This window comes from Theropithecus gelada, chromosome 3 (assembly GCF_003255815.1).
Source record: "Theropithecus gelada isolate Dixy chromosome 3, Tgel_1.0, whole genome shotgun sequence".
Lineage (NCBI taxonomy): Eukaryota > Metazoa > Chordata > Mammalia > Primates > Cercopithecidae > Theropithecus > Theropithecus gelada.
Window position 1 is genome coordinate 107,926,025 of NC_037670.1, and position 23,822 is coordinate 107,949,846.

A 23,822-nucleotide genomic window follows, 5' to 3' on the forward strand; every position below is an offset into this window, starting at 1 on the left:
GGCCTGCTGGAGTGTCTTTGCTAGTCATGACAGACTTGGGGGAAGAGACTACACCCAGGAATCATGAATATGTAATGATGGATTTGTGCCACAGGAGGGTGGTTCTTGGAGCCATCACCCACACAGGGTCACGAAGGCCGCTGAACTGGGAAGAACCTGCACCAGGGAAGTCAGCCCGATAGTCACACTGTGAACAGCACTTTAGTTTCAGTGAAGCATCACTTGTCACATTAAGTTAATGTGATTCATTTACATGGTATTGTTTGGGGGTAAATTTGATTTGTAAACTTTGGGGGAGGGCTGTAAAATTATCTAATAAGCTATAGCTCAAATATATTTTAAACCCCTCAGTGGCTTCTCATTGCCCTTTAGAACAGAGTCTAAACCACTTAGTAGACCAAAAAGACCACACATTATCTCACCCCGATCAGCTTTCCAAGCTCATCTTCTGTCGGTTCAGTTTTTTGTTGTTGTTGTTGCAAGCATGAAGACCTCTGTCCTGTTTCTCACACAAGCCAAGTCAAGCTTGCTCCTGATTCACAGACTTTCACACCTGCTCCCTCTGTCCTCCACCTTCACAGGGCTAACTACTTTTCAAGATTCATATCTATGAAAGTGTCCCCTCCTCAGGGCAGACTGTCCTAGTCACCCACTTCAAATAGTTCTCCCAAATCCCCATCAGTCTCCAGATCTGTTTCATTTTTTTGGCAGCATTCATTACTATCCGATATTTATTATACGCAATCATTCCTCATTTTTCATGGATTCCATGGTTGCAAATTCTCCTACTTTCTGAAATTTATTTGTAACCCCAAAATAAATATTCCTAGATCCTTCAAGAATAAGCAAAGAGTGGCAAAAAATTTGAGTCCCCTGATATACCTGTTCCCAGCTGAGACAGAATAAGACTACACTCCTTTCTTGTTTCAGCTCTCATATTGTAAACAATAGTCTTACAATATGTTGTTGTTGTAGTCTATTTGGTGCCATGGTTTTTGCATTTTTTTTTTTCCGATTTCGCTGTTTAGAATGGCCCCAAGCATAGTGCTGAAGTGCTGTCTAGTGTTCCTATGTGCCAGAAGGCTGTGATGTGCCCTACTGGAAAAATACATGTGTTAAACAAGCTTCCTTCAGGCATGAGCTACTGGCTAAGGATCCCAATGTCAATGAACCAACAATACATATTAAATCAAGTGTCTTTCAACAGAATCACACATCCAAGAAGATCATGTATTCATAGGTTGATGAAAATGTTGTAACCAGAAGCTCATAGGAACCAAATCCAGTATCTCCCTCAGAAGCAATGGTTCATTTAGTATTTGTCAATTTAGCGTTTGTGGCAACTTTATAGAATACAACTGTTGTATATAACAAGAATTAACTGGCCGTGTGTGGTGGCTTACCCCTGTAATCCTAGCACTTTGAGAGGCCAAGGTGGGTGGATCACCTGAGGTCAGGGGTTCCAGACCAGCCTGGCCAACATGGTGAAACCCTGTCTCCATTTAAAAAAAAAAAAAAAAAATTTAGCCAGGCATGGTAGCACATGCCTGTAACCTCCTGCTTCGGTACGCTGAGGCAGGAGAATCGCTTGAACCCAGGAGGCGGAGGTTGCAGTGAGCTGAGATCACACTGCTGCACCCCAGCTTGGGTGAAAAAAGAGAATTAACTATATTTGTTTCTTTGGTTTCCACACTGTTTCTTCCCACCAGAATAAACAGTTTGTGAAGTCAGGAGGGTTTTATCTGCCCTTGTCACTGTGATATTCCCAGTACCTGAACTATAGTAAGCTCTCAATAAATGGTCATGTATTGAATGAATAAGTATAAGGAATGTATAACTTGTTCTTTGTCTAGATGTATTTAAGTTACATTATAATGAAACTAACTTCAGGCAATACTAAAGGTGGCCAAAAACATTTCTTTTAAAAGGAGTTCTATTGATACAAGTTTTAGTAGTAAGATGTAGGCTATGAACCTGTTGGCACCAGAGATCTTGTCACGTTTCTATTCTTATCAAAGTTAAAAACACAAAGCATGAATTTAAAAACACATTACGTTCTCCATGAATGCTGCTTTAATGAATAAATAATTGATACAATCTAACAAATCTAGTATTCTTTTGACCAGAAGGATAGAGAAGGCAATATTTGCTTTTACTTCATGGCAGAATGTCAATTACATTTGCACTGATATTCTTGCATGTTTTGTAATGATAACATGTTGGTTGGTATGTGAACACTGTACATTTGATTGGACAGAAGAGGAAAGATCAATGGAGTAAGAAAAAAAGGTGATAAATGGAGAACGGAGTAATCAGAGACATCAATAAGGAATGGACTGAGGTGTTTCTGTAGGTCCATAGGAGTCAGTTGTGTTTCAGTCACTAGGGTGTCCAAATGAGGATGGAAATAAATTCACAATAAATATAAAACCTCAGAGATTACTCTGTCCTATAACTGTTGCCAGAAATATGACTGCTGGTAGCTTAATTTAATTGATATGTAATTGATCAATAAGACAATCAGCCTAAATGACATATTAATCATTTAGAACCCTGACTGAGAGCTATGGAGAGTAAAGGATAGATGTAAAATATGATCGCTGACCTTAGGAAGCTATAGTTTAGTGGAAAAGAGGGAAACAATTAACACATAAATACAATAAAAATATTTACATTGCATTTAGGTATTAAATTTTCTGGTGCTGATTAAAATTATGATAATCGTTTTCTGACTATAGGAGTGTTGCATTATTGAGCCATAAAAAACCTGGTAGATAATTTAGGCATCTGAGTGCACTACTAAATGACATGTAAGAATAGGTGGACAGTTCAAAATATTAAACCATTTTATTTAATAGACCAAATTCTAACTGACCCAATTACAATTAATATAAGATGTGAAAAATATAGGCCTAGGAGGATCTCTAAATCACTCCTTTCTAGACATTTTTTTCTTTAACTTCTACTGTGAAAACTGGAATCTTCATTAGAACGCAGACTTAGAAAAGGCCCAGTTTCAAGGATTCTGACTCTCAGAGACTGAGCACACCTGTTTCCAGAAGTTCAAATACTTTCCTCATACTCCTCAACTTCTGATCTCTCCAGTTCCAGTTAAAACTCAGAAACTTTAAGGGGTTCAAGTTAAGGACACCTTGTTTAACAATTTCTTTAATTTTCCCTGGAGTTCCTACACCCAGGAGCACCACACACTTCTCCAGTAACTTCAGCTGCCCCTGGACCTTTATGTGTCTAGTTTATGAGACCAATGGTTAGACACCTGTCTAAAAGTGTGAAGAACCATGAAATGCAGGTGGAGGTGTTTGAAATGATTAAGAAAGCAAGCAATGCAATTATCAGTTAGTTTCCAGAGTTATGTTTTTCAGGACTACTGTCCTTTCAGTATGCTGCATTTAGGTCACTCTGATAATCTTCACATGCCATATATGCAGCTCATTCGTGAAGAATAAATTTAAAAAGACCTCCCTACTAAAGATGCTTGTTGACTTTAACTTTCTGCATATATATATGTGTGTATATATATACACATACACACATACACACACTATATATAGTAAATATACTATATGCATATGGGATATGCATATAATATATAATATATACAGAGAGAGTAAATCATAGAATTCCTGCCCTTGAGAAATGCCTGTTACAGTTCCATAGAATACACACTACTGTATGTTGTAGTATAAGGAAATGGCATAATGAAAAGTATATTTTGGGTAGATTATCTAAGAGGATTATGTAGGAAGAATGAGTATGGGGAGAGACCTACCTCAGAGAAACTGGTAATAATTTTGTCACAAACTTGATAAAGAAGATATAGTCTTTCTCTGCTAAGAACTATTTTCCCAATAAATAGACTTTCTTGGTTGGAGCTGGAGGAGGTCATCCTTAGAGAAAAGCATGACCACTTTAATTTATTACAGATCAAGATAAACATAAAATATTGTGAGAGAAAAAAAAGAAAGAATATCACACATAGGCACACACTCATAGACACAAACACACTTCATTGTGATGGTCTGTGGATTGCTATCTTAAGAAAATGGTCCTAATAGCAGAAGACAGCAAAACTCAGCTCATTGACTGGCCTTTGTTAAAGAAGGGTGATTGAGGGAAAAAAAAGTCAAACCAACCAGGCATAAATTAAATTCCATAGGTGGGTAGAAGCCAAGTGTCTCATGCATAACCCTCCTGGATTGGTGACCCGTCAAATCCCTTAATGTAGTTGGGTCTGGCAGAGAGGTAAAGGGGAACTCTGGTTTAAAAGTTAAGTTTTTAATCCTTAAGGAAGGTCCTAAGTGAGAAGGAAGTTGACAGATTATAAGAGACCTCCTCTTACTTTTGCCTTGGGCTTAGTTCAAGTCAGTGAACCAGGGGACAGGAGAGAAAGCTATTTCACTCAATCGCCAATTCCACAACATTCCTTTCCAGAAACTTCCACAAAGCTGGTGCATTTCCAGTAATAAACACTGAGGCCTGGTTCCCTAGAATTTATGGGAGGGCCAGTTACTTCACTCTGGAAAGAAAAAGAAGAGTTTTTTTCTTAGTATATTTCAATATTATACATCTATGTATTTCATTACCTTGTTTCACAATTTAGTGCATACTTACAATTTTTTTTTTTTTGGAATAGGATATTGCTTTGTTCATCTTTATCCTGTGTCTAAATATATTAGTTTGCTAGTATTACACACAATATGGAATGAGTAGGATTTTCCCATTAGAAGTAATTACTACTTTATTATCAACATGGGACAAAACATATTGGAAGATTATTCTCATTCTTCTGGTACTTTGTAAAGAATAAATACAATAAGAATTTTGTAGTGGAAAAATAAATATAATTATTTTTTGAAAACTATTCTTTTTTATTATACTCTAAATTCTGGGATACATGTGCAGAACATGCAGGTTTGTTACATAGGTATACATGTGCCATGGTGGTTTGCTGCACCCACCAACCCACCATCTACATTAGGTATTTCTCCTAATGCTCTCCCTCGTCTAATCCCCAAGCCCCCGACAGACCCCGGTGTGTGATGTTCCCCTCCCTGGGCCCATATTTAATAACTGGCGTTGGGAAAACTAGCTAGCCATATGCAGAAAACTGAAACTGGACCCTTTCCTTACAATGTATACAAAAATTAACTCAAGATGGTAAAGATTTAAACATGAGATCTAAAACCATAAAAACCCTAGAAGAAAACCGAGGCAATACCATTCAGGACATAGGCATGGGCAAAGAATTCATGACTAAAACACCAAAAGCAATGGCAACAAAAGCCAAAATTGACAAATGAGATCTAATGAAACTAAAGAGCTTCTGCACAGCAAAAGAAACTATCGTCAGAGTGAAGAGGCAACCTACAGAATGTGAGAAAATTTTTGTAATCAATCCATCTAGCAAAGGGCTAATATCCAGAATCTACAAGGCTCTTAAACAAATTTACAAGAAAAAAACAACCCCATCAAAAAGTAGGCAAAGGATATAAACAGACACGTCTCAAAAGAAGACATTTATGCGCCCAACAAACATGAAAAAAAGCTCATCATCACTGGTCATTAGAGAAATGCAAATCAAAACCACAATGAGATACCATCTCAAGCCAGTCAGAATGGAGATCATTAAAGTCAGGAAACAACAGATGCTGGAGAGGATGTGGAGAAATAGGAACGCTTTTACACTGTTGGTGGGAGTGTAAATTAGTTCAACCATTGTGGAAGACAGTGTGGCGATTCCTCAAGGATCTAGAACCAGAAATACCATTTGACCCAGCGATCCCATTACTGGGTATATACCCAAAGGATTATAAATCATTCTACTATAAGACACATGTACACATATGTTTATTGCAGCACTATTTACAATAGCAAAGACTTGGAACCGACCCAAATGTCCATCAACGATAGACTGTATAAAGAAAAAGTGGCACATATACACCATGGAATACTATGCAGCCATAAAACAGGATGAGTTCATTTCCTTTGCAGGGACATAGATGAAGCTGGAAACTATCATTCTCAGCACACTAACATAGGAACAGAAAACCAAACACTGCATGTTCTCACTCATAAGTGGAAGCTAAACAATGAGAACATATGGACACAGAGAGGGGAACATCACACCCCAGGGTCTGTCGCAGGGTGAGGGTCTAGGGGAGGGATAGCATTAGGAGAAATATCTAATGTAGATGACGGGCTGATGGGTGCAGCAAACCACCACGGCATGTGTATATAACAAACCTATGGCATCTATGTAACAAACCTGCACGTTCTGCACATGTATCCCAGAACAGGTATCCCAGAAGTATAATAAAAAAGAAAAGCCTTCGAGAATTAATTATATTTATTTTTCCACTACAAAATGCTTATTATATCTATTCTTTACAAAGTACCAGAAGAATGAGAATAATCTTCCAATATTTTTTGTCCCATGTTGATAAAGTAGTAATTACTTCTAATGGGCAAATTCTACTCATTCCACATTGTGTGTAATACTAGCAAACTAACATAGTTAGACACAGGATAAAGATGAACAAAGGAATATCCTATTCTTAAAAAAGTGTAAGTATGCACTAAATTGTGAAACAAGGTAAAGAAATACATAGATATCATAAAAGAAATATTCAAATATACTAAGATATGCCTACATATACTTTTCTTAGATCTAAGACAAATGAAAGCACCTCTGTCTTTTTGTCTTGCCACATTCAAATTCCTTTTGAGAAGTCAGGGCTTCGGAGAGCAGGTGTGAAAAGACTAATGGGGTTTTGGGTGAGGATTAGAAGTACTAGTGACAGGAGTTTGTTGGAGCCAAGAAGCATGAGGAAGGGAATATATATTTTGCCTCCAAATTTAAAAACAATTATAAGTTGATAAAAAGAAAAGCCAAACTGAAGATAAAGTATAGAAGCCACTAAACATAAAGCTAGCAGAAAGGCCAGATGAGATAATTCTGCAGTGATCCATTCCAGATGAGGTCGTGTGGCAGTGTATTTACAGAAATACACTTAAAATTATGTGACATCAGTGGCATAATGCCAGTCACATGTGATTATTCAGTTAAATGCAGCTACAATTATTATTATGACTACTGTAATCATAATTGGACTTCGTCTGAAAACTTAGATGTAGTGAACTGGGAAGGGCAGTCTCGTGAAGGATTGCAAAAGTTAATACTCCGGTCAATCAAGTTGCTGTCATTTTATGAGGTGGAATTGTGAGAGTGTGCATTCATAATCCAAGCAACTACTGTGGAGATAGGAGGGAATGCATGGGATGTATCCAGGGGCTCCTCTGGAACACAAATACTGCTGGTAATTTGATAGAGTAGTCATCAGAGGTAGAACATTACACTATCACTGCTGTTCAAAATACTGAGGGGAAGGTGAGATGTCCTTCCTGCCCACCTTCACTCTACATGACATCAGGCAAGAGGTGATGTGGCCCTACTTTCACATAAGCTATCACCTTTGTCATCTTCAGAAGAAAGTCTACACCCATCGCATGGCATCACAAGGCTGCCTTTTCGTCTTTTGTCATCTGATCCCATTTTGTCCCCAGAGCTGTCCTTTCATTATTCTCTTCCAGTCACCTTGTACCCACTGCTCCAGTCTCACTAAAGCATTTTAGCATCAAAATAACAGCAACAATTACCATGATATTTAACAGTAATAATAGTAATTATTATTATTGCTACTTCTTTAATATTCTTACTCTATGCTTAGCATGGTTTAACATCTTTACAACTATTCACTCATTTAATCTTCACAAGAACTTTATGAAATAGGAGGTATTTTAATCCCCATTTCAGAGATGACTAAACTGCAGCACAGAGAGGTTAAGAAACTTTTCTAAGTTCACACAGCTAGAGAGTACCAACTATCTCATGTGTCTGTGTTTTTGCATACTCTGTTCATTCTGCTTGAATGCCCTTTCCTTTCTCCCTTTACCTAACTAAATCTCCTTCAAACTTCTGCTTTCTTTTTTCAATATTATAGTTTCTTAAATATTTCCTAGTAGGATTTTTAAAGCTTAACCTCAGTTTTCTAATTATTATATTTCTAAATTATGGCTATGAATTTTACTGCTCAAAACCACTGCTAACTAAATATTTGCTATAGTATACTTTCAATGTACGTCTTTTTAAAAACCGGCATTTATTTATTCATGTATTAACTCAGTGATTTACTCAGTGCCTACCAGGTCCCAAGCACTATGCCAGTTAATGGCAGACAAAAAACACAGGGACTTACTCTCAAGGAGCTCATAGTCTTACAGGGAAAGGATGGCAATTCTATCCCAGTTTCATACTCACTGTGATTCAAGAGATAAAAGTGTTTTTTTAATCATTGTATTATTTATAATATACCCATACTTAACATTTATTGTAATACATAATCATTTTAATGAAGATATTTGAAAAGTAATAACTAATGTTTTTCCTTAGGAAAAATTGTTTCTTGTCTTTTTTATTCATAAAATTCAAATTATCGTCCTTTTCTAGTAGCTAACAGGGAAAACAATCAGCTAAGACAGCCATCTTATATTTTAACCCCGGCAGAGGATGTAAAAGTGAAATAGGTGATATTTATTGATCTCACAGTAGTTGCTTGAAAATTGAAGATTATCTTTCTAATTTGTGCAAAGACATAATTCTCCAGTCACTTAGAAAATTTTATTCTCAGAGCAGTCACTGTTAAAAGATTAGAGGACTGAGATGCATGTTAACTGCTAGGAAAGATTATACAATGTCTAAAATATCAAGATATATTCGGGGGAAGTCAGTCATTTCCATCAATCAAATGTGTATCATGAAAGGTTCTTGGATGACAGCACCCCAGGGTGGTGTCCAAAATCCACACCAGATACAAACACATGGGTTAAGTTAGGCCATATACCTGATCAGTTGATATAAAGGAATTGAATTTTAAGACCCAAAAGTCGAGAGCAGAAAGGATTTAGAGGATATATTCAATACAAATAGAAGAAACATAAGCCCGTTGAAGTCTAAAGAAAGGGACTGACCTGGCAAATACATAAACAGTATCGTGAACCTAAATCCATCTGAAGTTGTACCAGGACCAAAATAAATATTAACCCAACATTTAATTGGAATCCACTGAAACTTTCCAAACTGGATGCATTGATAAAAAAATCCAAAGACTCAGAACTTGTCTAGCCACTAAACTAAACTGCAGCACAGGAAAAAAAAATTATCCAAAACCTCAGCAAACAGACAAGCTGAGTGGAATAATGAATGTCTCAATCCAGCCAAGAGTACATACTTTATTTCTGAGCATCAGCTCCAGCATGTTTTGATGGATGGGAAATTTAATGTGCTAAGATACAGTAAAAGGTAAGAGTTGGTACTCAACAGAATTAATTCAGGCAATGCATTTTTAATACATTTTTTAAAGGATCACAAAGGGTAGACTAAAATATGTAGTGTTTTTTTTTTTACTTTACTCTAAAAGCAGCCTCATTGAAAAAAGGATGTTCCAAGGGACTAATCAACATTATTAAAGTAGCAAAGTCATCAAAGAAAATGAAAATGGCAAAATGACCCCTGGAACAGGCAAGAAAGCAGGTCAGGGCAGCTTTTGAAGAAGCAGTTCTAGTGGCAATCATGGGGATAAATACAGGCTGTAGAGGGTGAAACTGCAGTTTGGTAGAAAAAGGCACAAGATAAATAGGATGGGAAAGGGTATTGTTTAGGACCTTAACATCCCCAAAATATGCAATATCATGTTTGTCCTTTAGCCGGTACCACTTCAAAAACTCAACCTGTTCAATCTTCAAGGAAAGTTTAAATAAAACCACATAAAATAAATGGAAATATTAACTATTCAAATCACAAAGAGAATTGACAATGATTACATTTTCTCTAAATATGCTTTTTTCATTTAACTGCAATATTTCTAAGATCCTATGCAGAGAAGTTTCATTTTAAATTTGGAACTTTAAAATCATCACTTCTCTCTTTCAGGATGTGAAATGTTATTGTCTCTCTAGCAATCATTTAGCTACGCAAAGTGAATTCATATGGACTTTTCTATACGCTTCAGGGTGAGAGTCATTTTGCTCACTGTGCTAATTCTGACATTACCCCTGGAATACAGAATTTCTTTTTAAATATTTTATTATTGTGTTAGACATGTGAATTCTTGGGCAGTAGAGTGTACAAAATGCATATTTCTGTTTCCAAATCTTCTTGCTGTCGGGTTGTTTGCTTTTGATCTTTTTTTGGTTATCTTTTTGAGCTTATTATTATTATTATTATTATTTTGGGACGTAGCCTCTCTCTGTCACCCATGCTGGAGTGCAGCAGCTCACTGCAACCTGTGCCTTCCAGGTTCAAGCAATCCTCCTGCCTCAGCCTCCCTAGTAGCTGAAACTACAGGCATGAGCCACCACGCTCAGCTAATTTTTTGTATTTTTAGTAGAGACGGGGTTTCACGATGTTGATCAGGCTGGTCTCAGACTCCTGAGCTCAGGTGATCTGCCCGCCTCAGCCTCCCAAAGTGCTGGAATTATAGGTGTGAGCCACTGCGCCCCACCACTATACTATATTTTATCAACAAATTATTACATTGCAGCCTTTTAAAAAATTTGATTTCATACTATTTCATAGTGTTGTTTCTTAGCACCACATCTTTCTATGATTTGGAGGATTTTTCCTTATGTTATTTAATTTACAAGGTGAAGTGTGAGGCTATTACTAATCCTATTAAGACTATTACAAACTTCTTTGCCTTGTTTAAATGATAAAATGACTCCAAGTTATCCAATAAGTTTAAAGTAAAGATTACAAAGGTAACTATTATTGTCAGAAGGGACTAAAATAATTACCCATCTCACATCTTTGTCCCTGCTACATTTCTGTGAAAATTCTCATTGTCAGTAAGATGGAAAAAGGCCAAGAAACTCAATTTCCAATATTTTCAAGACAGCATTTTTTTTACTTTGCCTCTTTTATTAAGATAAAGGTTATTTTCAGCCACAGTCCTGCAAAATGTGATTAGTTTTTTATATATATATATATATATATATATATTTTTTTTTTTTTTTTTTTTGAGACGGAGTCTCGCTCTGTCACCCAGGCTGGAGTGTACTGGCAAGAACTCGGCTCACTGCAAGCTCCGCCTCCCAGGTTCATGCCATTCTCCTGCCTCAGCCTCCCGAGTAGCTGGGACTACAGGCGCCCGCCACCATGCCCGGCTAATTTTTGTATTTTTATTAGAGATGGGGTTTCACCGTGTTAGCCATGATGGTTTCGATCTCCTGACCTCGTGATCTGCCCGTCTCGGCCTCCCAAAGTGCTGGGATTACAGGCGTGAGCCACCGCACCCGGCCTGTGATTAGTAATTTTAAGAGATGTGACTGCTTCCTTTAAATTTTATGCTCATTGAGATTAAGAAGAGGAGAAAACCACTAGCCCATATTGTCAAGGGTTTCAAGCATAACTGTCTAGAACACCATAAAGGGTTACAATTAATTTGGGGTTTCAAATACATTCACAGTACAAACCTCTGTCCAGAACATGTAGCATATTCATTATATGAGGAAACCTAGTTGGAGGTGGGACAATAGCTTTTGTTCTCCTGTCTGAACCCTAAACTAGATCCCCAGTTCTCTAATACAACCCTGGGAGAAAGGAGGGATCCCTCAACACAACTGAACTGCCCACCAGCTCTGTAGGATGGGAAGTGTGAAACAGAACTTTACGAGGTTTAGGGCATGGCTCTTTATATTTTAGCAATGTCTGGATTACCTGGAAGGCTTCTAAAACACAGATTGTTGGCCCCCATCCCCAGAGTTTTTGACATAGAAGGTCTGGGGTGGGGCCCAGAGAGTTTGCATCTCTCATAAGCCCCAGGTAATGCTGTTGCTGCTGATCTGGGGCCACATTTTGAGAACACTGGCTTAGAAGAATTGTAAAGAAGTGGTGCATCTCCCAAACCTGGATCTGTTCACCTGCTCTAGTAATGGTGGGGACACACTGTGGAGAGCTTTGAATGTCAGATTCAGGAGATTCCTGTAAGAGACTCAACAATGGCAATTTTACACAATTCCTGGCACTCTTCTTATCACCTCGTAAAATTTAAATTAGATATCACCTATGAAATACATCTGTGATATTCAGCCCTAGCTGTTTTTCAAATCTATGCAGTTCAGATATCCTCTGTAGTCAGGGCCCTGTCCCATCTCTTATAGGGCCTGGTCTAATCCTCCTTCCTCTCCCTACCACGTCCCAGTTCCCATCACCGTTAACAGATAACTGCCTCTGACTCCACCGAAGAAATGGGGGACCTTCTCTTCTTTCCTCCTTTCCCCTCCACTTCCATGTAGCTAAACCTGCCTGTAAGCCTTTTTTTAGTCTCACCAATATTCTGCCTCTTCTCCCTATCCTAAACCTGACATGGTCACTTGAAATCATCTTCCTCTGTTTTTTTCTTTTAATTTAATTTTTATTCCAATAGCTTTTGGAGTACAAGTCGCTTTTTGTTACATGGATGAATTATATAGTGGTGAATTCTGTTCCTCCATTTTTTAAAACCATACACCTTCCATTGGCTCCTCTTCAGGCCGCAAATACACTCAGGTCTCTCAGAGAGTATAATAATAAAATCCTTTCTTGGCCTGGCTTTCCCTGCCAGTCGCCTCTCCATCTCCTTATGTTCACCGCCTCATGTCTGAAAGACTAGTCTATATTTTCTGTGTCTACTGTCTTCCCTTTTCACTCCGCAACCACTCACAATCTGTCTCTAGTGCTCCACTAAAATTGTTCTCACTGAGGTCCACGTGACCCTCTTCTTGCCTTGCCATCTGTATATTTCTTGATATCTCTGGTGTTTAACAGCCTTTATCACATTCTTTAACGAGCATCCTGTTCTCACGCCTCAGCACCTGAAGCATTAGCAGCTCCAAGATTGCATTCATAGCCTCTTCAATGTATGTTCTATTATACTTTTCACCTTTGGAATAAACAACTGATCACTGTCATATCTATATTTCTAACTCATCCTTTGCCCCTGAGCCTCAGTATTGCTGTCAACTGAATATCTGTGTCCCTCCAAAATTCCTATGTTGAAATTTGATCCCCACTGTGATAGTATTAAAAGGTGGGAACTTCAGGAGATGATTAGTCATGAGGGCTCCACCCTCATGAATGGGATTAGTATCCTTATAAAGCGGCTTGAAGGAGCCTGTTTGCCCCTTCTTCCATGTGAGGATGCAAGAAGAAAGCACCATCTATGAGGCAGCGAGCACTCACCAGACACCAAATCTACTGGCACCTTGATCTTGGACATACCAGCCTCCAGAACTGTGAGCAATAAAGACTGTTGTTTATAAGTTACCCACTCTAAGGTGTTTTGTTATAGAACCCTGAATGGACTAAGACAAGCATCTTCAATTACCTTGTGGGAATTTCCAGACACCTCAGTCTAAGCATGCCCAGACCGCTGATTTCCTACCTCTAACCCAAGCCCACTCCTCCCCTTGTATGTCCTGTCTCAGTCACTGGCACCACCATTCTTCACTCAGATGCTAACGGCAGAAATATCAGAATCATCACTGACTGCCCTCTCAAATCAGGTCTGCTGGTCACTGCATCTGATTGATTTTATTTCTCAGATTGGTGTTCCCCTCCACAAGCTCACTCCCTAAATTCTGGCTCTCACCTCGTTGACCAAACTAGACTTACAACTGGCTTCTTGTCTCCAGGCTTAACACAATGGTATGGAAAAGAACACAGTCTTTGGGGTCACTCAAATCTGAATTTGAATTCCAGTTTCCCCAGTTATTCACTAAGCACATCAGGCAAGTTATTTAAGCTCTCTTGTGCCTATTTCCTCTTACATAAAATGCGATACTAATATCTACTCACAGGTTTATTGTGAGCATTTAAGGAACTAATGTATTTCAAATATTTAGCACAATGCCTAGTACACAGTATAACCTCGATAAATGTTGATCTTGGCTCCCCATACAAATTCATCTTCCATAGTATTCCAAAGCAAACTCCTTAAAATCAAATTTTGATTAATTCCCCCCTAAAATGACTTGCCATCACCTAGAAAATAAAAATAAATCAACACAATCAAGTATAGACCTATCTTTCCAGCCTCATTCCTTAAATGGATCCCAACCTTCCAGTCATTTGGATGAAAATGGCTGCTTGGACATTTGTTGACTCAGCTGCCTGGAATGCAGCCTGGTTCTGTGATTGCCAGGTAAACCACTCCGACAAAGTTTCTGCTCCAATGTGGCCTTCCCTGACAGTGGTTAATGATGAAACTTGGTGTGGCAGGGGGTGCTGTGGGAGTAAAGGGAGGGCAATGTAATGTGTTTTAATTCCCTCTTCCTTCATGCTAACCTCATTATGCTAGAATATGCAACGATTAGCATCCTCTTCTGAATCCTTGGCCCCTTTTATTCCATCTCCCCTTCCCATTCCCACTGGGATCTCAGAGCATTTTCTAGAAATCTCTATTAGCACTTATTTCACCTGAACAAATCACTCACTGCACTCTCCTTTCCTGATGTTTCTACAACTCCCCTGCCCCACATCTCTTATTCCATGATACATGCCTTTGCCTCCATCCTCAGCCTTCTCATGGGACGCTACCTCTCCTGCCTGCCTCAATGGAATCCTAGCTCTGCCCTAACCTCACCACCTCTTCTGCCATCTCCTCAGGTAGAAGCTGTTCATTATCATGTATTCTATCTCAAGATAGTGAGAGGGTCAGCTTCTCACTTGCTCTCCAGGGCTATTTTACTGCTCCTTAGTCCTCCAGTAAAAAGTCCTATTTCTTTTAAGCTCAGGCCATCTGGCTGTACCATTCTCTACTTCTTTTGATCTCTCCTCCTAATTCACTGAGGACTTTGGTACTGTGATCACTGTTTCCTTTTCCATCCCAGTCTAGCTATTTTCTGGCCTGCTCCAAAGCCCACAGTACACCAGCACCTTGACCTTTTGTTTCTGTGACCTCCTCATTTGCAGTGAATTCCACCCTCACTAGACTTCAGCTATACACATGACCACATCCTTGACTTTTTAAAAAAATCACTTGGAACTATTTCTGTTGTGAAATGCTAAATCAAAACATCCCACATTCTAACAGTAATCTCTTATGTTACTAATTCTCTTATTCAATTACTTCCTTCATCCTTGTTCTTTGATCTTATAGGGGCATCCAATCCTTTGCTCCCTTTACTTTCTCCTGTCTGTTTTTATTTCCTTTCTGCTCCAGCCTAACATCCTTAGCCTATAACATCAGACACTTTCTTGTCCATATCTCCCAATTCCTTGCTCTATTTTCCCTCCATCGCACTGTGGTAAGGCTCCTGCCCCATATCCATCTAAGTCCCCTCATTCATGCCCATATTTCCACTGCTATCCTTTCTTGGAGGAAATTGGTCCTGAAGATTGAAGCTGCTAAAACATTCTGATTTCTGACCATAACTGGACCCAGCACACTGACCAGAGTCCATCTTTCATTCCCCAATCAGCTCTTCCTATTCTCCTCTGTGATCAGCTGAAATCTGCTCCCTTCAGTAGCTTCACTTCCTACTCAGCAGAGTATTTAACCCCCCTACAGCATTAAGAAAATAGCGATCACAGGAGAGTTTGCTCTGCCTTCCTTCACTAAATCTACACACGGACACACACATGATCCCATCCTTACCTGCTCTTCTGTTACAACAGAAGAGATGTTGCTGCTCAGATTTAAAATTCACTTCCCTGCCCATGCTATGAATTCATTCATGGCAACCTTTTCATGGCCCTTTCTCTACCTTACACTTACAGATTTTCTACTCTCCTTCACTGGCTCTTCCACAGCAGCAACATCCTTGAGCTCTCTATAATCTCAAGAAAAAAAAAAGGAAAGAAAACATCTTGATTTTAATGCTTTCCACTCTTTTTTTAATGCATTGTAATTTTTGTCCTACCATCAACAAACTCCAAAGACAGTGCTTTTGCCATGGACACTAGTGGCTTCTGAGTTGCTAAATACAATGGACATATTCCCGTCCTGACTTTTCTTCTCTGAAGTATTTGCCATTATTACTAATTCCTTTTTCTGCCTTTTAAAGGTTCTTTATTAGAGAAAATTTTAAACATATTCAGACATAGAGAGACTAATATCAATCATCCAGCTTCAATAATTAGCAATCATGACCAATGTTAGTCACCTACATTCACAAGCTCTCCCATTCCCAACTGCTTATTTTGAAGCAAATCACTAATATCATATAATTTCTTCTGTATTTCGATATGCATCCCTAAAAGGTAACACCATTTAAAGTGATCATAACAATTATTGGCTGGGCACGGTGGCTCATGCCTGTAATCCTAGAACTTTGGGAGGCCGAGGCAGGCGGATCATGAGGTCAGGAGTTCGAGACCAGCCTGACCAACATGGTGAAACTCCATCTCCACTAAAAATACAAAAATTAGCCAGTCGTGGTGGCAGGCACCTGTAATCCCAGCTACTCAGGAGGCTAAGGCAGGAGAATTGCTTGAACCAGAAGGTGGAGGTTGCAGTGAGCCGAGATGGCGCCACTGCACTCCAGTGGAGTCAAAAGAGACTCCATTTAAAAAAAAAAATTACTAAAAATAGTACTTCATAAATATCATCAAATATACAGTTAGTATTTGCATTTCCCTGGTAGTCTTCTAAAGTTTTTCACCTGGTGCTTGTTTGAATCATGATCTATGTAAGATCCATATTTTAAGATCCACTGAAATGTCCCAAGTTTTGTTTTGTTCTGTTTTTTTAATACATTGTTTCCACTTCCAATTTGCCCTTGAGGAAAAAATTTTGGTTTTGTTGCAGAAACTAAATCAGTTGTCCTGTAGATATGCCAGCAGTTTGGGTTTGGCTGATTGCATCCCTGTGGTGTTATTTAATATTTTGCATCTGTATCTTCTAAATTCAGAGATCTGGAGGATTGATAAGATTCAGATTCAACTTTGGGTGTCAGCCTACTTCAAAGGTGGTATTGTGTATTTCCATAATTATGAAAAAGGTTGTTTCTATTTTTACCATATTGTCAGCAATAATCATTGCCTAGATTATGGTATTTGCAAAATGGTGATTTTCAAATTCTTTTCTTTCTCTCCTTCCTTCCTTCCTTCCTTCCTTCCTTCCTTCCTTCCTTCCTTCCTTCCTTTCCTTTCCTTTCCTTTCCTTTCTTCCTTCCTTTCTTCCTTCCTTCCTTTCTTCCTTCCTTCCTTTCTTGCTCTGTCACCAGGTTGGAGTGCAGTGGCACAATCTCGGTTCACTACAACCTCTGACTCCCTGGTTCAAGTGATTCTCCTGCCTCAGCCTCCCTAGTGGCTGAGATTATAGACACACCTCACCACGGCCAGCTAACTTTTGTATTTTTAGTAGAGACAAGTATTCACTATGTTGGGCAGGATGGTCTCGATCTCCTCCCAAAGTGCTGGGATTACAGGTGTGAGCCACAGTGCCCAGCCCATTTTTTATTCCTATATTAGCTGAAATGCTGTAAAGAAAATGTCCCCTCATCAATGAAATACAATTCATATAGTAACCCTGAAATACAATTCATATAGAAAAGACAGACTAAATGTTTTATTCTTTCATTTACTCACTGGTGAGTTTGTTTACCTAGTATTCTCCATAGGTGGCCAATGAGGTTTTTTATTTGTTTGTTTTCTTCAGTATTGTTATGAACTCATGAATCTATTACTCTTATCAATGTTGTCAGGGCCAAAAGAAGCTTACTCAACTTGGCTTCCAAGTCCTTTGACAAAAACTTTGTAGTGTTTGGTAGCATTTTTGCTTGTTATAATAAAATAATCTCAGTTTATTTTATACATTTCCTGCTCCACACCTACAATCAGTAATTTCTTCTGGGATCCCTGGTTTCCTTGAGTGGAACTTGTATTTGGGGAGCACATCCTGGGCATCAGGAAGGTCACAGCTATTGAACTGATCACTGTTCCTAGATCTTTTTGTGGTCAGAGCAGTGAATATGTATTCTTTTATATTGAAAGATAATACATGCCATGAGTTCTTATACTTCCCATTCAGATTCAGGATTACTACAGAATTGTTACTTAACTGCATGAGTCTGTATCTCCTTCCAACCAAGCTGATAATCTCAGTTCTCAATGACACCAACATAGTAATTTAACTTATGTTATGACATAAATACAAAGGTCTCAGGATAACAGTAGAAATGTGACAACCAGCAATATGAGTACTAGAAGTAGTTTAGATCTTTTTTTTTTTTTTTTGGTAGTTTAAAAAAATTGTTAAAATATATCCCGGTTAGGAATGTATACCAAACATACAGCGTTTTAAAGTCACTTCAAATCATTCTTTAATGAATTTTGCTACCCATTTGAACCACATTAAGGTTGATTCATGTTATTTTAAATTTTTTAGGAATCAATTTTTAAATTTATTTCATTTTCTTTTATAACTATATAAAATATTTACATGGTTCCGAAATCAAATGTAAAAATAAGGTATATTCAAATAAGCTAGCTATTTTTTTTTCTTTTAGCTTCCCGTCTTCCTGTAAGTAACTTTTGTGTTTATCCTTTCAACTTCTAAGTATATATTAATATAATTATAAACAATGATAATATACAATATACTATTTGCACTTCTCTCCACTTTGCTTTACTCGTTTAAAAACGTATCTTAGGGACCACTCCATAATAGTACATAGAAGTTTTCTTCATTTTTTCTTATACCTCAATAATATTACTCGCTTGGGTGGAGGTGCCGTACTTTTGATTCACCCAGCACTCTATTGATAGATATTTTGGAGTTGTATTCATTCTTTTGCTATTCAAGTAATCTTTCAATGAATGTCCTTCTGCACATGTCTTCTTTCTTATTTTTGCAGTATATCTTTGGCATAGATTCCCAGAAGTGGAAATTGTTCTGTTCAAACATGTATTATTTTTAGATACTGCTAAATCCTCTTCCATAGTGTTGAGCCATTTTGCATTTCCAATGGCAATGTATGAGAATAGCTGGTTTATTTTGGCCTCATCACAGAGTGTGTTGCAAAACTTAGATTTTTGTCAATCTGATAGTTGAAAATATGTTTCTCAACTTGGTTTTAATTTTAATTTCTCTTATAAATAAGGTTGTTATCTTTTCATATAGTTAAAAGCAAATTCTGTCCTCTTGACATGGTTTTTTCCATTAATACCCATGAAGCCGCAAAGAAAATTCTAATTTGTCTTCTATTTCCTGGGTTACTCTTTAATCTCCCTTTTCTAGTTCAATTTCTCCCGTTTATTTCCTAAGTATTGCTCTCCCTCCAGATTGCATGTTAGTGTTTCTTTTAAAATCCACTCCTGGGCCAGGTGTGTGGCTCATGCCTGTAATCCCAGCACTTTGGGAGGCCAAGGCGGGCACATCATTTGAGGTCAGGAGTTCGAGACCGGCCCGGCCAACATGGCGAAACCCCATCTCAACTAAAAACACAAAAATTAGCCAGGCGTGGTGGTGTGTGCTGTGGAATCCCAGCTACTAGGGAGGTTGAGGCAGGAGAAACACTTGAACCTGGGAGGCAGAGGCTGCAGTGAGCCAAGATAGTGCCACTGCACTCCAGCCTGGGTAACAGAGTGAGACCGTGTAAAAAAAAAAAAAAAAAATACACTCACTTGTGAAGATCACTGCTATTCTAGTGCATACAGGCTGCTGGGAGGTCTCTCTCTCCTTCCGACTCACATATCAAACTGCCTAATGGAGATCTTGAAATGAGATCTTGAATGCCCCTCCCGGGCACTTTTAGCTCAGCATGTGCAAAGCTCTTCCCCCGCATGTTCTTCCCCTGCTGTTCTCCAGTGCAGTGAATGCTACAACTCACCAGCTGCCCAGGTCATAAACCTAGGTTATCTGCTGATGACTCCCTCTCCTACCTTCCTTCTATCAAATCAATCACCAATTTCCGTGGCTTTTATCTCTTAAATGGTTCTCAAATTCATTTATTTCTCTCCATCTCAGACTACTGGTTTAAGTCAACGTTATTTCTTTCCTAGATTACTGCACCTTCCTTCCAAGTGGTCTCTGCTTTTCTTCTTGCTCTCAAGCATGGACAGAATCACCTTTTATTTTATTTTATTTTGAGATGGAGTCTGGCTCTGTCGCCCAGGCTGGAATGCAGTGGCCCAATCTCGGCTCACAGCAACCTCCGCCTCCCAGGTTCAAGCGATTTTCCTGCCTCAGCCTCCAGAGTAGCTGGGACTACAGACATGTGCCACCGTACACGGCTAATTTTTGTATTTTTAGTAGAAACGGGGCTTTACCATGTTGGCCAGGCTGGTCTCAAATTTCTGACCTCAAGCGATCCACCCACCTCGGCCTCCCAAAATGCTGGGATTACAGATGTGAGCCACTGCTCCTGGCCAGAATTACCTTTTAAAATATAACATAGGGTCATTTACCAGCTTAAAAACCTCCAACAGCTCAAAATAAAAATAAACAACCAACCAACGAACCAAACAAAAATAGAACCCAAGTCCCAAATCATATATTTCCATAGGTACATATGTAAGAAAGTAGATACCACCAAGCTCCAGAACATAGACATGAAACTGATAAAAGTTTGCCTCTGGGGAGGGGATTGAGGTGCAGGCAGTGAAGGGATGTTGTGGATGGGGTTGGGGTTGGTAGAGGAGGACTGCAGCTTTATCATTATTTGAATTGTTTGAATTTTTTATAATTAGAATGTTTTCAAGTATTACCTACATGTTTAAAAATAAGTGAAATGGGCCAGGTGTGGTGGCTCACGCTTGTAATCCCAGCACTTTGGGAGGCCGAGGAGGGCAGATCACAAGGTCAGGAGATCGAGACCATGGTGAAACCCTGTCTCTACTAAAAATACAAAAAAATTAGCCTGGCATGGTGGTGGATGCCTGTAGTCCCAGCTACTCAGGAGGCTGAGGCAGGAGAATGGCGTGAACCCGGGAGGCGAAGCATGTAGTGAGCCAAGATCGGGCCACTGCACTCCAGCCTGGGTGGCAGAGTGAGACTCTGTCTCAAAAAAATAAATAAATAAAAATGAAAATAAATAAATAAAAATAAAAATAAATAAGTAAAATGGACTAGCTCTGAGGCAGACTGGCCTCACCAGAAGGTATATGAATTCCCAGTGCCAGGTTGCCTGGAAGAGGCTTTAGGGACAACTGTTTCCAGGGAATGAAAAACCATCTTCAGCCCTTATAATATATCTGAGAATTTCAGTCAAGATATTCTTACCTTTGTGGTCCACAGTTTGACAGTCCAGTCAAATGATGATGTGACAAACAGGTGAGAAAAGTCAATTGGGCCCACTGCCATGTGGCAGTTAATTCCTGTCACTGGCCCTTGGTGACCTTCAAAGACCTCACCAATACCTGCTTTGCTGTAGGAAAAGCACACATGAGCAGAATTCCAGTGACCTCTGAAAAGCAGTGATTGCTTAAAAAACAAAACAAAATAAAAAAACCCCTCAACTCTGCATGATTACTTCTCCATAATTTGGAACAACCACACACCATCAAAATGAAATCATTTTTACAGTTATCCTGAAAGAAATTGTTTGCAAATATGTTACCCTAGTTTTGATTATTTAAAAACAATGTGGGGCAATGTAATCTTTTTAAAATACAGAATTTAATATCAACATTTAGTATTTAATTCCTTTTGCGGAATTCCTCTAAGCCTATCATTGTTGATGCAGTTATTTTAATGGAAACAAATACACTTCAGTCTCAGAAGCTTTTATATTTATAAGATTATTTTATTCTTGAGATAGCATTTTGCACATGGTCTGCTTTATCTCCTTTTGGGGAGCCTACTGACTATAAAACTCCATCTATCCTTGAAGAAACAATCATTTTTTTTTTTTTGAGGAAATTTCTTAAATTAAGTTAACATAGTTAAAAATGTAACACTTTGTGGAAACCCTTGTCACCACAAAATAATGCACATAATTTAAATATAATATGGAGAAAATAATGTTTTCTCTTTACTGAAAACAGAAGAGAGATTTACAAATCCTTTGTAAATTCCATATGGGCAGGTATCTTGTCGTTCTTGTTGCCAAGTGTCTGGCATATAGTAAGTGCTCAATATATTTGTTGAATAAGCTAGCTAATATTAAAACAGACAAACTTATGTCTCAGTCCTTTTTTAAGAGAGAAGCACGTTTGAGAAATAATGATAGACATTTAAAAAATTACACACCGACAAATATTGCTTATTTAACTAAGCTGGTATTATTTGCAGTCCTCTATTATCACTTAGTATTCTGCATGCAATCATATACAATTAGGAAGATGTGAGAAAACATACCACAAATGCTGTATTTAAAATATTCATGTGCACAAGGTTATAAATATGACAAATACGTAGGAATTGTAGAATCCTAATATTATGTCACTAAGAATAAAAATGAGTTCAGTTATTAAAACGTTTGGGCCTCTGGAGCACCAATAAATGTCAATGTGCTTAGCAAAATTTGGAATCATGAGCAAAGTGTGGCAGTGCGTGTTCCATGTAACAGGCACTCAAAAATTATGCCCAGTGAAACTGCTAACAGCAGTTCCACACATGATCATTTAAATTTGTTCTAATGAACCTGAGGAACTGATCTTTGAAGTGGCCCCTGGTGAGACTCCACTTGCTCTTAACAGCATCCTGAAAGGGTTTATAGGGTGCAAAATGAGGACCTTGTTTAATTTATGGAAGTGGATTTGCACCTTCTCTATGTTAGGTGAAAAATAACAATCCCCTGCTTCTCCCCCATTTAGAATGACTACAAAGCCAATGCTTGCTATGTTACCATTTTACTAAGGTCTGTATTTTCTATTTCAGATGCATGGACCAATGTAAAAGCAAAATTAAGCTTGTAAAAAGATTTGTGGTGTGTGCCACAGGGACCCTTCTTTTGAACCAAAGTGCATATTCTGATAGTGCTTAAAAAGTACAATAGCCACAGAACAAGAATGTTCATCATGTAAGATGTTATTCACTTTATAGCAATGAAAAAAATCTGGAAATTATCAATGAATGTATTCTATAGCCTTCGCAGATAATTAAGGACCTAGGTAAAACCATGGGTTAAGTCAACTGAACCTATGCCCTGTTGATTCTAATACACATATAGATAAAGCTGTGACTCCAGATCTGGCCTATTATACTCTCTATGCCTCTAGTGCCACTTAAGACATTCTACTCATGCTCCAGATGTTTGTGTATTTATCTTTCCCACTGTCATCAGTTTTTTTGAAGAGAGAAACCAGGCTTACACGACGTCTGCAGGCCTTGTAGCACCTAACAATGCACTTTGCTCAAAGTAGGCATACAACAAATGTATTTATAAATGAATAACTTTATCAAATTTTTTTATGCTTTGATAAAGCTTTAATGTGTGGTTCTAGCCAGCTTTTATGAAGGAGGATCATTGGGAATGGACTGTGAGGCATATCTTCCTAAATCATGTTTGAATCATGTGAGGGGGCAAATACTGCTTGTTTCTATGTGCAGAACAGCAGGGACATCACAGCTTGTATAGTTTGAATGGAAAAAGTCACACAGCTGAGCCATGGATGCTTGTTATTTCTACAGATCACAGAAACACAGGGATATGAGCTTGGAACAATTTGTGGTTCTTCATTAAATCTTAATAGCCTGGGATGAGTGCAAGAGATGAAAAAAAATAAATACATGGAATAAGAACTACTAAATTAAAACAGAAATTAAGCACCGGTGTGAACATAGTGACCCTTTCAAAAGATGTGAGGTCAACTGTTAAGT

The 23,822-nt window shown here is 38.4% G+C and overlaps 1 protein-coding gene across 5 annotated transcripts in view; it reads right to left on the minus strand.

Moving 5' to 3' along the window:
* Positions 1 to 23,822, minus strand: part of DYNC1I1 (dynein cytoplasmic 1 intermediate chain 1) — a 319,991-nt gene that overhangs the window by 38,325 nt on the left and 257,844 nt on the right. For all 5 annotated transcript variants that reach the window (XM_025379447.1, XM_025379445.1, XM_025379446.1 and 2 more), the window contains one exon: positions 21,282 to 21,426. In XM_025379447.1, coding sequence (XP_025235232.1) covers positions 21,282 to 21,426 — 145 coding nt within the window. The remainder of the gene's footprint in view (positions 1 to 21,281; positions 21,427 to 23,822) is intronic.